The sequence below is a fragment of the Macaca nemestrina genome, chromosome 19, assembly GCF_043159975.1.
Source record: "Macaca nemestrina isolate mMacNem1 chromosome 19, mMacNem.hap1, whole genome shotgun sequence".
NCBI lineage: Eukaryota > Metazoa > Chordata > Mammalia > Primates > Cercopithecidae > Macaca > Macaca nemestrina.
Genome location: NC_092143.1, coordinates 3,513,253 through 3,526,662, shown reverse-complemented (window position 1 = coordinate 3,526,662; position 13,410 = coordinate 3,513,253). Strand labels below are relative to the sequence as shown.

The following is a 13,410-nucleotide window of genomic DNA, read 5'->3' as shown; positions in this document are numbered from 1 at the left end:
CAGGGTACTGGCAATACATGTTTATGGGTAGGTAACAAAATATGTAAACTAGACTCACAAAGGTTTAATTAGTACTCCTTTTAATAAATTAGTTTGTAGTACCCAGCTGTTAAAACTCATATGTGCCTGACACCGTTCTTAGCGTGTATATGAACAGAACCTCATTTCATCATCACAAACAACCCTGTTAGGCCAGAGTACTTTTATGTTCCCATTTTGCAGATGAGAAAACCAAGATTAGAGGGACCAAGTAGTTTCATGAGATTTTGTGGCTTATAAGTCAGGAGTTTGAAATTTAAACCCTAGTAGTCTGATTTTAGAGCTCATAATCTTAACAACTGACTATATTTGAATGCATTTATACATTTATTCTTATTCAAACTTAACATGTTTTAAAAAAATTTATATTTTACCTAATTCCTGATAATATATATTTTTACTGATATTTCTGTTTCTTAATAAAGTGAAATAAAATATTCTTCCTGGCCCTTTTGCTCAAGTTAGCTAATGGTGATAATCAGTTTTCACACTAATTTAGCTTTCTCCAACAAACTCTAAAAGGCAGTATCAGGCCAGGCACAGTAGCTCACGCTTGTAATCCCAGCACTTTGGGAGGCCGGGGCAGGCAGATCACCTGAGGTCAGGAGTTTGAGACCAGCCTGGCCAACATGGTGAAACCCCGTACCTACTAAAAATACAAAAATTAGCCAGGTATGGTGGCACATGCCTGTAGTCCCAGCTACTCGGGAGGCTGAGGCAGGAGAATTGCTTGTACTCAGACGGTGGAGGTTGCAGTGAGCCGAGATCGTGCCACTGCACTCCAGCCTGGGCGACAGAGTGAGACTCTGTCTCTAAAAATAAAATAAAATAAAGGCAGTATCGATTATCATTTTAACTACTATATTATCAATTTAGCTTGCCATCCTTCTAAGCTGCAATGTTTAGGAAATATCTGTACTTTTTAACAAGAAGAAGTCCCGTGGCAGTTGATTAACACAGTTTATAAAATGCCTGAAGACTCTGATGTTTATTTATCCTCTTAGACATTGTGTTTGAGAAATGCGGACTGGACGTCCACATGATCAGCTGTCTCCTGTCTGTCTTTTTCATTTTGCCTCTTGTTGACTAATGTGGTATGCACCTAATACTTTATGATTTCAGTGATTTTTTTTTCTTTTTTTTTTTTTTTTGAGGCGGAGTCTCGCTCTGTCGCCCAGGCTGGAGTGCAGTGGCGCGATCTTGGCTCACTGCAAGCTCCGCCTCCCGGGTTCCCGCCATTCTCCTGCCTCAGCCTCCCGAGTAGCTGGGACTACAGGCGCCGCCACCACGCCCGGCTAATTTTTTTGTATTTTTAGTGGAGACGGGGTTTCATTGTGTTAGCCAGGATGGTCTCGATCTTCTGACCTCGTGATCCGCCCATCTTGGCCTCCCAAAGTGCTGGGATTACAGGCTTGAGCCACCGCGCCCGGCCCTTTTTTTTCTTTTTTCCCCAGCCAATTGGATGGTAATTTCAGTGATTTTTTAAATCCCCAAATATAATAATACATGGTCTCTATACATTCCAGATTTTTATTCTGATGAGGCTTTGACACAGGCATTTTTGATGTTTCCTTGGAGGTTTGAAAGATGATTGAAAATGTTTAGGTGCTTGTGGCACTTAGACAGTTCTGGCTTCTAGGTCTTTCCAGACTGAGGGGCAAACCAGACAGACGAAGCCTCGCCCTCACAGAACTGCCCTTTAGTCGGGAGATAGGCAGTGACCAAGTGAGTGGGTTAGTCAGTACCACAGTTTCAGATAGTGGTGCGTGTCAAGAAAGAAGGACAGTGGGATGGCTGTGTGCAGTGTGGCTGAGGGAGACTGGGGAGGCGGCTGTACTGCGTGGGCCTTTCTGAGTGGGGCTTTTGGAAGGAGACTGGGGTAAGGAGCAGGGAGCCCTGCAGCCTTAGGGGATGTGCCTTTCAGGCTGAGGGAGTGCGTTGGTGGAAGCAGTGAGCCTTTCTGGTGTGAGAAGCAGGAAGGTGGCTGGGGTGAGGAGAGCCTGCCTGGCGGGGCTGGGGATGTGCATTTCCTATGAGTGGGATGGGAGCCCTTGGAGGGTTTTGCACAAAGGGAATGACGTGACCAGACTTTTGGATGGCACTGGGCCTGGTGTGTGGGCAGGAGTCAAAAGCAGGGAGACCTTTTTGGAGGCTGTGGAAGCAGTGCACTGGAGAGCCGAACCCGTTCTGAGGCCGTGATGGTGGCTGGAGGGTGGAGAGTCGTGTCCACATTTGTGGGTGTTTCAGAGTAAGACCAGCAGCTTTTGGAGATGGACTAGAAAAATCCAGCGGGACTCTTGAGACTTAAACTTGAGCAAGAGGGAGCTTTCATGTCTTGACATGGAAAGGAGCAGGTTGGGAATCAATGAAGGGTTCTGTTTTGGACGCCACCCATGAGGCAATGCCAAGCGAGAGTTGGCTGTCCAGGGCTGGAGCCAGAGGAGGAGGCAGAGTTGCTGGAGGCAGGAGTTTGGACGTCATTGGTGTGCAGATGGTAATGAGAGCAAGAGACTGGAGGAGATGGTGTGGGTCAGGTGTCAGTGTAGAAATTATACCCGTAGCATCTTTGTTTCTGACCATCACAGGTAAAGTTTTGTCTAGAAGAGACATTTTGCTCCCCCACCCCAATTTCAGTTTTTGACCAGAAAAACCACATTTTTTTTCATCAAAAATAGAGAAAAATGAGTTTTATGATTTTTAAAACTAACGCATATACACACAGACACACACATATATGTGATTGATTTATTAAAACAGGTTCTGATGACTAGTTAGCCAAATTTTCTGGTAGGATTTTCATTTTGACTTTATGTTACAAGGTGCAAGGGAGACGTCTTACCGTGTATTTTGCCCCCCTTTATTACACTAGGGTATCAAGTACAAGGTCTTATAACCGGAACATCGACAGAAGTGGATTCACGTATTCATGTCCGCACTGTGGAAAGACGTTTCAAAAGCCAAGCCAGTTAACGCGACACATTAGGATACACACAGGTACGAAAGCACGGGCTTCTGGGTGACTGACTGTGGCTTGAAGGGAAGAACAGGTGCCTTTGTGCTAGCTCGACTTGGAATCTGATCCCAGCTTTCCCATAGTTTGCTGGGTAATCTTCCTAAAATTAGTTACTCTTTGTGTTATTTTATTTCCTCACTTGAAAAATGTGGCTCTTTTATCTGTATATAGTTGTCCTAAATTATAAATTAAAAAATGGGCGTAGTGCTCATTGAAAAGTGCTTGATACATGGTAGGCTGTTAATAATTTGGGGTTGATATTACTGTTGTTATTATTGGTATGGTATTTATTTATTCCCTCATTTATTTTTACTGTGTGTCAGATATTACACTGTGCTAATTAGAGCTAAATTAACAAAGAAAGACCGGATGTGGTGGCTCACATCCGTAATCCCAGCACTTTGGGAAGCTGAGGTGAGGGGATCTCTTCAGGCCAGGAGTTCAAGACTAGCACAGGCAACATAGTGAGATCCTGTCTTTACAAAAAATAAAAAACTTAGCCAGGCGTGGTAGCACCCACCTGTAGCCCTGAGGCGGGAGGATTGCTTGAGCCTGAGAGTTTAAGGCTGCAGTGAGCTATGATCGTGCCATTGCACTCCAGCCTGGGCGACACAGCGAGAAGGCCCTGACTCTTAAAAATAATAAAATTAAAACCAAATAAAATAAAAAACAAGAAAGCAGTGGATTTTCATATTCTTTTGTAATTTTGCCTTCACTAAGCTCTGAAACATTGAATAATAAAACTTTCTTTCTCCATGCCTTATCTTGTTCATTAGTTTTGCTTGAATGTTTGAAAGTGAGTACAGCATTCATAGCTGAATGCTCTTTGCCATCTTGTAAAGAGCAGCCCGTTTATAGTATTGTATTAGTACCACACATGATCTCCAGGGAAGGAAAAAGGAAAATTGTACAAATATTTTTAGTATTTGAGATTTGCAATTAAAATGATCTGTGCTTTGTCATTTTGTTTTCTTCTGTATTTCTTGATTTGGTTTTCTTTTATAGTGACAAAGTAAAAAATCTCACAGCTATTTTGCTTGGCTGCTATTGTTTGTCAGTCAGTTCTAATTATGTGACATTGCTTTTTTTTTTTCAGAGTTTTAGTGAATATTTCTGTGTAGAGTATTGTAGAGTCATTCAGATGATTTCAGCATTTGTTTTATGTCAGCATAAAGTTGATATTTTTAGAGCATCAGTTTTTATTTTCTAGAGTAAGAGAAAGAAAACAGTGCTTTTGTAAATGTGCTAATACATTTTGTCTGTAGAGTATTCAGCTTTAGTGTGTAGTCTTTGAAGTTTTAATCAATGAAAAAATAGTTTAAAAATGTTATAAACTTTACCCAAAGTAGAGATAAAGTAAAAAGTAAAGCAAATCCTTCTCGTGTTCACTTCTCAGATGTCATTTACCTTTAACAGTTTGATATCTACCCCGTTAGATATTTTCTACACATACATAAATATCCATACATCATAAGCATACTCTCACTCCTAGAGAGACACAGGCGTGTAGAATCACATACTTTGTGTCATTCTGGGATTCTGTGATGTGTACTCTTCTGCACTGAACTTGAAGCATATGTCACTGTTGCTCCAGTGGGCTTGTGAGCTGCCTGGAGAGAGCAGCAGGTCCCAGCCCCAGGAGTCACATAGGCCGGTGTGGTTTAAACAGGAGGCTGGCGGGCCCGGGTGGAGGTAGCAGGGAGTGGCCGCTTGCCGTTCAGGCAGTTCTGTGTTCTGGGCTTGGTCTTCCAATGGCTGTGCCTCGCAGGGTGTGTGATGATGTGGGGTGGGGGGGTGACCAGAATCCTACTGGCCATGCCTGGACTGTGGATGACCCAGCAGAACTCCTGTCCAAAGGAGGCTGAGTACATTGCAGCATCGTCATCTAGAACAGGAAGGGTGTCTCCTCACAGGCAGTGCTGTGACCGGACCACACTCTCGCTGTGCCTCCTGCCCACCTGCCCTCCTCTCCTGTCCCCATGCAGGCAGTGCCATGACCAGGGCACACTCTCACTGTGCCTCCTGCCTGCCTGCCTGTCCTCCTCTCCTGTCCCCATGTGGGCAGTGCTGTGACTGGGCCGCACTCTCACTGTGCCTCCTGCCTGCCTGCCTGTCCTCGTCTCCTGTCCCCATGCGGGCAGTGCTGTGACTGGGCCGCACTCTCACTGTGCCTCCTGCCTGCCTGTCCTCTTGTCCTGTCCCCATACGGGCAGTGCCGTGACCGGGCCACACTCTCACCGTGCCTCCTGACTGCCTGTCCTCCTCTTTCACACCCTTGCCCCTCTGAGTTAAAGCAGGGTTGTTTCCCATTTGTGTACTGTCCCCAAGCTTGTTATATCTCATTCACTTATTTAACCCTAAAGCTGTTCAGAGAAGCAGAGATCTGATGTTACTATGAACTCAGCTGCTTTTGGTTTCTTAGGGAGTGAAAATTTAGTAAGACTAGAAATTTAAGTAGCCTTGCAGTTAGGCTCTTACCTAACTCGATTTTGTCTTTTCGCTCATTCCTGCATTCATCAGATCTGTACTGTGTGCTGGTGTGCACGAGGCCCTGTTCTAGGTGCTGAAGAGCTGCAGTGCACAAGCGCTTGCCTTCTTGGAGCATGCATTCTAGGGAGGGGAGATGAACATTGAGTAAAATGTAAAAGGTCAAATGCTGAGAAGTCTGCAGAAAAATCAAGCAGAGAACGGGGCCAGGGGTTCCCAGGGAAGACAGGGGAGATTTTAATGTTAAATAGAATGGACTGGAAAGTGCTCAGTGCAAAGGGGAATTTGAGTAAAGGCCTGAAGATTCTGAGAGAGCAAGTCTTGGGGATACTTGGGGGAGAACCACCCAGGTGGTGGATTTCAGAGGCCCAGAAGTGGAAACCTGCCTGGTGTGTCTGAGGGCGGTGGCAGGAGTGGGTAGAGGGAGTGAGAGAGCAGGGGCAGGGGAGCTGACAACAGCCGGTGGGGGAACCACAGCACTGGCACCTCCTCTGCTGAGTATTAGAAGAACTTTGATTTTACTCTGGGGGGATTTGGAAGCCTTTGAGGATTTTCAGCAGACAAGTGACTTGCTTGGACTTCAAGAGGATCATTGTGTCTGTTGTTTTGAGAGCAGCCTAGGAGGGGGCCAGGGTGGAAGCAGGGAGTCAAGTTGGAGGTGGTTTCAGAAGCTTTGAGTGATGGGAGAGTGCCTTAGCCTGGGGTGGTGGTTTAGACAGGAAGCAGGGCTGCTCTGGCTGTATTTTGAAGTTATTATTGAGTGTGAAACGTGAGAGAAACCAAAGATAAGGATGACTCCAAGGTTTTTTGCTGATCCCCTGGAAAGACGGCATTGCCTGATGAAGCCCGCAGGTGGAACAGTTTGGGAGATGGACAAGTGCGGTTTTGACGTGTTAATTTTGAGATTTAAAGTAGACACTTGTATATATGCATGTAGAGTTCTGGGGAGACATTCTGGCCAGAGGGATAGGTTTGGGTAACTTCAATGTTGTTCTTTTTAATCCGTAAGATGCCCATACAATATGAAATTATATTTTGATCATTTTTCTCCCTCTCTAGGCGAAAGGCCGTTTAAATGTAGTGAATGTGGAAAAGCTTTTAACCAGAAGGGGGCACTGCAGACTCACATGATCAAGCACACAGGTGAAAAGCCCCACGCCTGTGCCTTCTGTCCTGCCGCCTTCTCTCAGAAAGGGAATCTTCAGTCGCATGTGCAGCGAGTCCACTCAGAGGTAAACATGGGTTGGGGGCATAAGCAGTATTTCTCAGGGGACAGTAGGTATCTTTTGAGTTAAAAACGGACCTGAGAAATTATTTTCCATTTTTAAAAATGCAGATTGATTTTGTGCCGAGCAGACCCTGTTTTAGAAAATACATACGTGGGAATTTTTTTGGTTTATTACATGTGGAAGAAATATAAACTACTCTCTTTTTGTCTTCTTGCTGACAGCATGGCTTTGGTGAATAAATATTTGAAAATAATTCTAATACCTTTGTTAGTTATAGTCCATCGTTCTCAATAATGTATTTCATCCCTTTAGCAAACTTGAAACACAGGCAAGTGTAAGAAATTAAAAGGTAAGAAATAAAATTGGGAAAAAAGTGTTTTTCTAACTGCTAATACTACAGAGCTCATATGGTACATGTCCATTCCCTCTTGGACAGAGACCTGCTCTGTTCATTTCCTTCCATGCTGCTTGTCCACGCTTTCGACGAAAATGGTGATTTCCCATGGTAATTTTCTGTTGTCTGCAGAGCATACTGTTGTGTAGATCCTCTGCAAGTATTTCTGTAAAGCAGGTCAACCTTTGCTCTAACTAACCGTCATGACTTATTGATTTATATTCTAATTGTGAATACAAAGAAATATTTAAACAACACAAATACTTATATCATGGATCAATATATCCTATGAAACGATTTTGCAGAACAAAAACTATCATATTCTTAAGAGCAAATGTGTATCTCTTAATTTTTTCCTTAGAGTAATACCTTAACTAACACTGAAGTGAACTTAGAGTTAACACTCACTATCCAAATTTAATAAAAACAAGTAGAAGCTGTCTTTGATCTTAGATAAACAGAATGTCTAAAATGAAAAAGAGAATCTAAACTGAGAAAAAACTCCTGCACATCTCACGTAGTTTTATGAACAGATTCAGAGTTCCATGTTCAATGAGTTAATTATTTTCATATCTAAGACCCAGAGACATTAGGAAGGCATGTCAGTATTAGTGAGGTACTGAGGTTACCTTTAGATTTCAGAAGAATACATTTGGGCTGTTGTAAGTCATTCTTGTGGTGTTGCCTCTGGGTGAAGATGATTGCATAGGAAGGATCGTGTATTTGTGTAGCACACAGACATACCTCACTGGAACCTTAGAGCAGCCTTGTGAGGTACTTGCTAGTACTCTTGAGTGTAGAAAACTCCCCCTATACTAAAGGGCCCAGAGACTTGCCTGTTGCCACTGAGAGGTGCTCTTGGACCTGTACTAGAATGGGTTGTTCCAGAAACAGCCTGTAAAAGTTGGTTTGTAAATATTATCCAGTCCTGTGAGGAATCTAAATTTGCTTCTTAGGTACCAGAAACAGAATGGAAGTCTTACTCAAGTTCAGAGGGGGCCAATGAGTTTTCAAGCTAGCCTTCATAGTTCTACAGTAACTAACACTGGGTTTTAGTAATGAGAAATAATATTTTAGATATTTTCTCTGTTCATAGCTGTTCTTACTCATTTTACTGGTTTCCATAGTTTCTGGATTTATCATAGTTTTAAAATTAGTTGTTAGGCCAAAATTAGTTGTTAGACGTGTGATGGCTCACGTCTGTAATCCCAGGACTTTGGGAGGCCGAGGCAGGTGGATCACCTGAGGTCAGGAGTTCGAGACCAGCCTGGCCAATATGGCAAAACCGCATCTCTACTAAAATACAAAAATTAGCTGGGCACGGTGGCAGGCGCTTGTAATCCCAGCTACTCGGGAGGCTGAGGCAGAAGAATCACTTGACCTGGGAGGTAGAGGTTGCAGTGAACCAAGATCGCGCTACTACACTCCAGCCTGGGCGACAGAGCATCTCACAAAAAAGAAAATTAGTTGTTGATACAGAATATCAAAATTGATGAAAAGTTCATATATCATTATGACCGTCTTTCCTAACCTCTGTGGTTTTGGCCATCTGAAAGCATATTTGGTGTAGTATGTATTTATATATAACTGTCTGGCCTTCACTATTGAACATTGTATTCAGCTGTTTAAAAAACCGAGAACATCTTATGCCTGACAGTTTGTTTTTATTAAATTACAATAATTGAAAAATGTGTTTTCTCACTCTTGAATAATTTCTACTTTTTAGAAAAGACTGAAATTTCAATTCATCTTATACCGGCAATATTGTTTAAAGAGTTGGGTCATTGATTCTAGAACTATCTAATTTAAAAGAAAAAAGGTAATGTTGAAGGGTTAGATTATTTCTGTCATTTTGAATGGAATGGTAAATTATGATTTGCCATAATTTGAATGTTTAAATTTAACAATTAATTGTGAAACATCATTTTTTTCTTTTTTATTCTTTAAGGTCAAGAATGGTCCTACCTATAACTGTACAGAATGTAGTTGTGTATTTAAAAGTTTAGGCAGCTTAAACACGCATATCAGCAAGATGCACATGGGTGGGCCACAGAATTCAACAAGTTCCACAGAGACTGCTCATGTTTTAACGGTAAGTTTAGTAATTTGGAAGAACTTCTTTTTAAACTAAAATCTGTCATTTTCAATATGACCTTTACAATTGAACATTTAGTAGTGGAAAGTTGCTATGAAAATTTTTTATATGGAGAAAAGGTGCAAATTTTTAAAGAATTAAAGTCAATCTTTTTAAATTTGAGAATTAGATGACTTTGATTCAGACTGTCATCTGAATCTGTAAAAATAAGACAAACTGTAATCATTAATTTGTGAAATAATTTCTACAATGTTATTGATGATTATTGAATATTCTTTGTCTTTACGTTATAATTTAAGAATTAATTATCCTTTGTAGGTAATATTTCTCTTTTCTTATGTGGCAGTGATACTTTTTCCCAAGTCTTTGGACTTTTGAAACTAAATTATATTTTTCAGTACATGTAGTTAAAAATTATATGACTCTAAATACATATGCCTACACACAGAGAGACTGTGTAGACAGGTGCGCGCGTGCGCACGCACATACACACACACACATACACAGGGACATACACACTTATTTTTTCTGTAGGCATCTTATCTCAGCCTCATTTAGTTACTTGTACTGCACTAGCCTCTCAACAGATTAATAAATGGTAAAATTTAAGCATCAACTATGGTATCTTAATAGTAGTAGACATTAAATACAAGTGTCGGAAGTTTTAATGTATGCTTATGAATGCAGTTACTTGGTTGTGTTATGTCAACAGTTGCCTCCTACCAGTATGGAAAATAAGTCTAATTAATACTTAGTTTTTAAACATTAGGTTTACCTTTAGTGTTTGTTTTTTCTTTTCTTTTTTCATAATATTTGCAGTGTGGGATGGTTCCTCAGTTTATTCTTGACCAGATAGAATGTTGTAAAATGAATTATAAAGCTGGAGAATAGTTAGAGTCCACTAATTATGTCTTCAACATTGTATTTTGGTCTGAATTTTTTTAAATAAAATTTTTAATGTTGTGTAAATCAACTGAATATTAATTGTCATCATTTCCTTTGGCAATATGCAAATCAAAACATAGATGTAGTGAATAATCTGGAATAATAGTCCAGATCATTTTAAACATTTATATTCTCAATAGAAAGAAATGTAGTTATAGGGATTTAGAAACCTGGAATCTCCCTTACCTTATACTCTTATTTGGGCAGGTAAGAACATTAGAAGTTAAATTATATATATTCTTTTTCAGGACGCTCTAGGAATCAGTGTCCAGTTGCCAGGATTGACTCTACGTGTCTCTTATTTTACCTTTCACATTTTCTAACTCTTGGCCTTTTTCAGCCCTGAGGTTTTTTTGTCTGTCAGCCAGGCTGGAGTGCAGTGGCGTGATTATAGCTCACTGTAACCTTGAACTCCTGGGCTCAAGTAATCCTCCTGTCTCAGCCTCTCGAGTACCTGGCACTACAGGTGCATGCCACCATGCTCGACTAATTTTTAAATTTTTTGTAGAGACAAGGTCTCACTATGTTGCCCAAGCTGGTCTCAAACTTCTGGCCTCAAGCGATCCTCCCACCTCAACCTCCCAAAGCCCTGAGATTACAGGCATGAGCCACCAGGCCTGGCCTGGAGACGTCTCCTCAGCTTTATCTTATGACTCTTTTGATTTTTTTTTTTTTTTAAGTAAGATTTTTAATTTCTGAGAGCTCTGCTTTGTGATGATCTGATTGTTTCTTTTTCATGAGTTTTTTTTTCTTGTTTGATGCACTTTTTCTGAAATCCAATAAGCATTCTGTTTTAAAAAGTTTTTTGTGCTCATTGAGTTACTTGCCTGGGGTCATCTCCCCTTCTCTCTCCTGGGCCTACCTCATCATCTTTGGTTGCCTGTTTGTGTTTTAGGAAACAGCAGCACTAGCCTGTGTGTGAACTGTTGACACGTGGATGGTGCTTGTTGATCCAGGGGTCACTGAGTGTGAGTGGCCAGGGGAACCAGCCCTTCACGGGACCCTGGTGGCAGAACACAAAAGACTTATACTTAGTCTGGGAATTTAGTGCCACAAAAGGTGCCCTAGTTCTTCCCAGGTCATTTATTCTTTTTTATCTTTTTTAGCGATAAAAGATATTTAGAGATTCCTCTTTTTTTTTTTTTGCCTCAAAGTGTGTGCCTGTCTGCCACTTCCTCCATGGAGGAAGACAGGGGCATTCATTTTTGGTTCTAATACTTTTTGTTCTGTTTTTATTTTTATTTTCTAAATTGACAGACTTGAATTTTAGGGCAGTTTTGGATTTACAGACAATTTCGGCAGAAAGTGCAGAGATCTACCATATACCCTCTTGCTCTCATGCTCAGTTTCCCCCATTTCTGACATGGTACATTGGTCGGGTACATTTGTTACAACTGGTGAATGAATGTGGATATATTATTATTATTAACCAAAGTCCGTGGTTTCTGTCAGGGTTCACTCTCAGAGTTGTCCATTCTGTGGGTTTTGACAAAGGTAGAGTGTCCTGTCCCCACCCGCACAGTGTTGTACGGGTAGTTTCCCTGCCATCCGTCCTCTTCTGGGTGGGACGTTTTGGATTCCCAAGCCCTGCAGGGTGGGACTGGCTCTCCCATCACAGCCCTTTCCTCTGACTTAAGTTTTCTTGGCTGTAGCATTACCGTGCATTTATTCCTCCAGTCTCCCTGCAGGAAGAATTTTTCACAAATGTGTTGAATTATTTTGACTGCAGTGGTTTCTTTCCTACTTTTTAAATTTGTATAACTTGATATTTTTAAAATTCCTTCACTTCAATTTTATGAGCTAACAGGAAGGTGAGGGTGCGTGCGCTCAATCTGCCATCTTGAGTCTCTACTGCCCACTTGAAAAAACTGTAAAAAATTGCATTAGAACAATTTATTGTGTATGTTAAGAGCCAATATCGTGCCAAACACAAGAATCAGTGAGACATGATATTTAAAATTTATGTGTTAGGATACTTTTAGATTTTAACACCCTTAAGGAGGGTATTGCCTTTTTTTTTTTTTTTTAATTTTCCTTTTTAAATTGAAGAGCAAAATTGTATTTTTAATGAAAATGTTTCTGTGTTTCAGGCCACACTCTTTCAGACGTTACCTCTTCAACAGACAGAAGCCCAAGCCACGTCAGCCTCAAGCCAGCCAAACTCCCAGGCAGTGAGCGACGTCATCCAGCAGCTCCTGGAGCTCTCAGAGCCGGGGCCGGTGGAGTCAGGGCAGTCCCCGCAGCCTGGGCAGCAGCTGAGCATCACAGTGGGCATCAACCAGGACATTTTACAGGTGAAGCATGCTTCCCTGCGGTGTGAGGCTCACGCGCTCGTGCTGGGTCAGAAACCAGGGATGATAATTGAGAAATAAATCTGTAGGACTTGTCAGAGTCAGGGTATCCTCATGAAAAATGTGCCTGAACTGAAAGAAATTAATATGCCTACTTAATTGCTTATGGACGGCACAACATTCAAATGCTTTATTCATCTATACATTAAAAAAATCATAAACTTTTATTTTTTTTTCTGTAAATGAACTTACTTGAAAAGAACAGCCTTTTCAGAAGTTGTATCTATTTATGTTGACAGAGGTGGAAAAAGTATTTTGTTCTTTCTTGAGGTTCTGGTTTATAATTTGGAGACAGTCATGGGTGTCGACAATTCTGAGAGCGTTCATACTGCCTGGCCTTCTCTCAGGTGTGTGGGCAGCACCTACACATGTGGGAGAGGGGTGGGGCAGGAGCACAGAGCCCCCAGCCTTCTAGTCCACCGCTACTTCACACTAGCTCTTCGCTTCTAAAAAGAGGGGGCCTGCCTTCTCCTCCTGTCTCTCTGTTACTTGTTTAACCTTCCTCCTATACCTTCATGGGGAAGAGCTGGCCAGGGGTATGAGGAATCTCAGGGTGTCGTTCTATAGCCGATACCTTAAAGTTAAGCCCAGTGTAACTCAAAAGCCTTCAGATAGGGATTCCCAAATTTATTTAGAGACAACCAAAGTTGTGTGAGGTAAGATTCCTGAAAGTCAAATAAATTTTAATTAGAAATACAAATGCTTATATTACTTTGGGTGGGGGCAGAATGTCATATATCAGAAAAGATGTTACAGCCTCAAAGGGTTGGAAGCCTCACTGCTAAGTGATTACTTGGAATTGTAGATTCTTGTTTCTTGGAGTGGAATTAGAATTCTATAGGTAAAGCTTTGTGATT

At 41.5% G+C, this 13,410-nt stretch overlaps 1 protein-coding gene across 6 annotated transcripts in view; it reads left to right on the top strand.

The window, feature by feature from the left end:
* Window positions 1-13,410, top strand: part of LOC105489298 (zinc finger protein 236) — a 158,498-nt gene that overhangs the window by 44,842 nt on the left and 100,246 nt on the right. For all 6 annotated transcript variants that reach the window (XM_071085879.1, XM_071085881.1, XM_011754025.3 and 3 more), the window contains 4 exons: window positions 2,909-3,033; window positions 6,599-6,771; window positions 9,111-9,254; window positions 12,293-12,496. In XM_071085879.1, coding sequence (XP_070941980.1) covers window positions 2,909-3,033; window positions 6,599-6,771; window positions 9,111-9,254; window positions 12,293-12,496 — 646 coding nt within the window. The remainder of the gene's footprint in view (window positions 1-2,908; window positions 3,034-6,598; window positions 6,772-9,110; window positions 9,255-12,292; window positions 12,497-13,410) is intronic.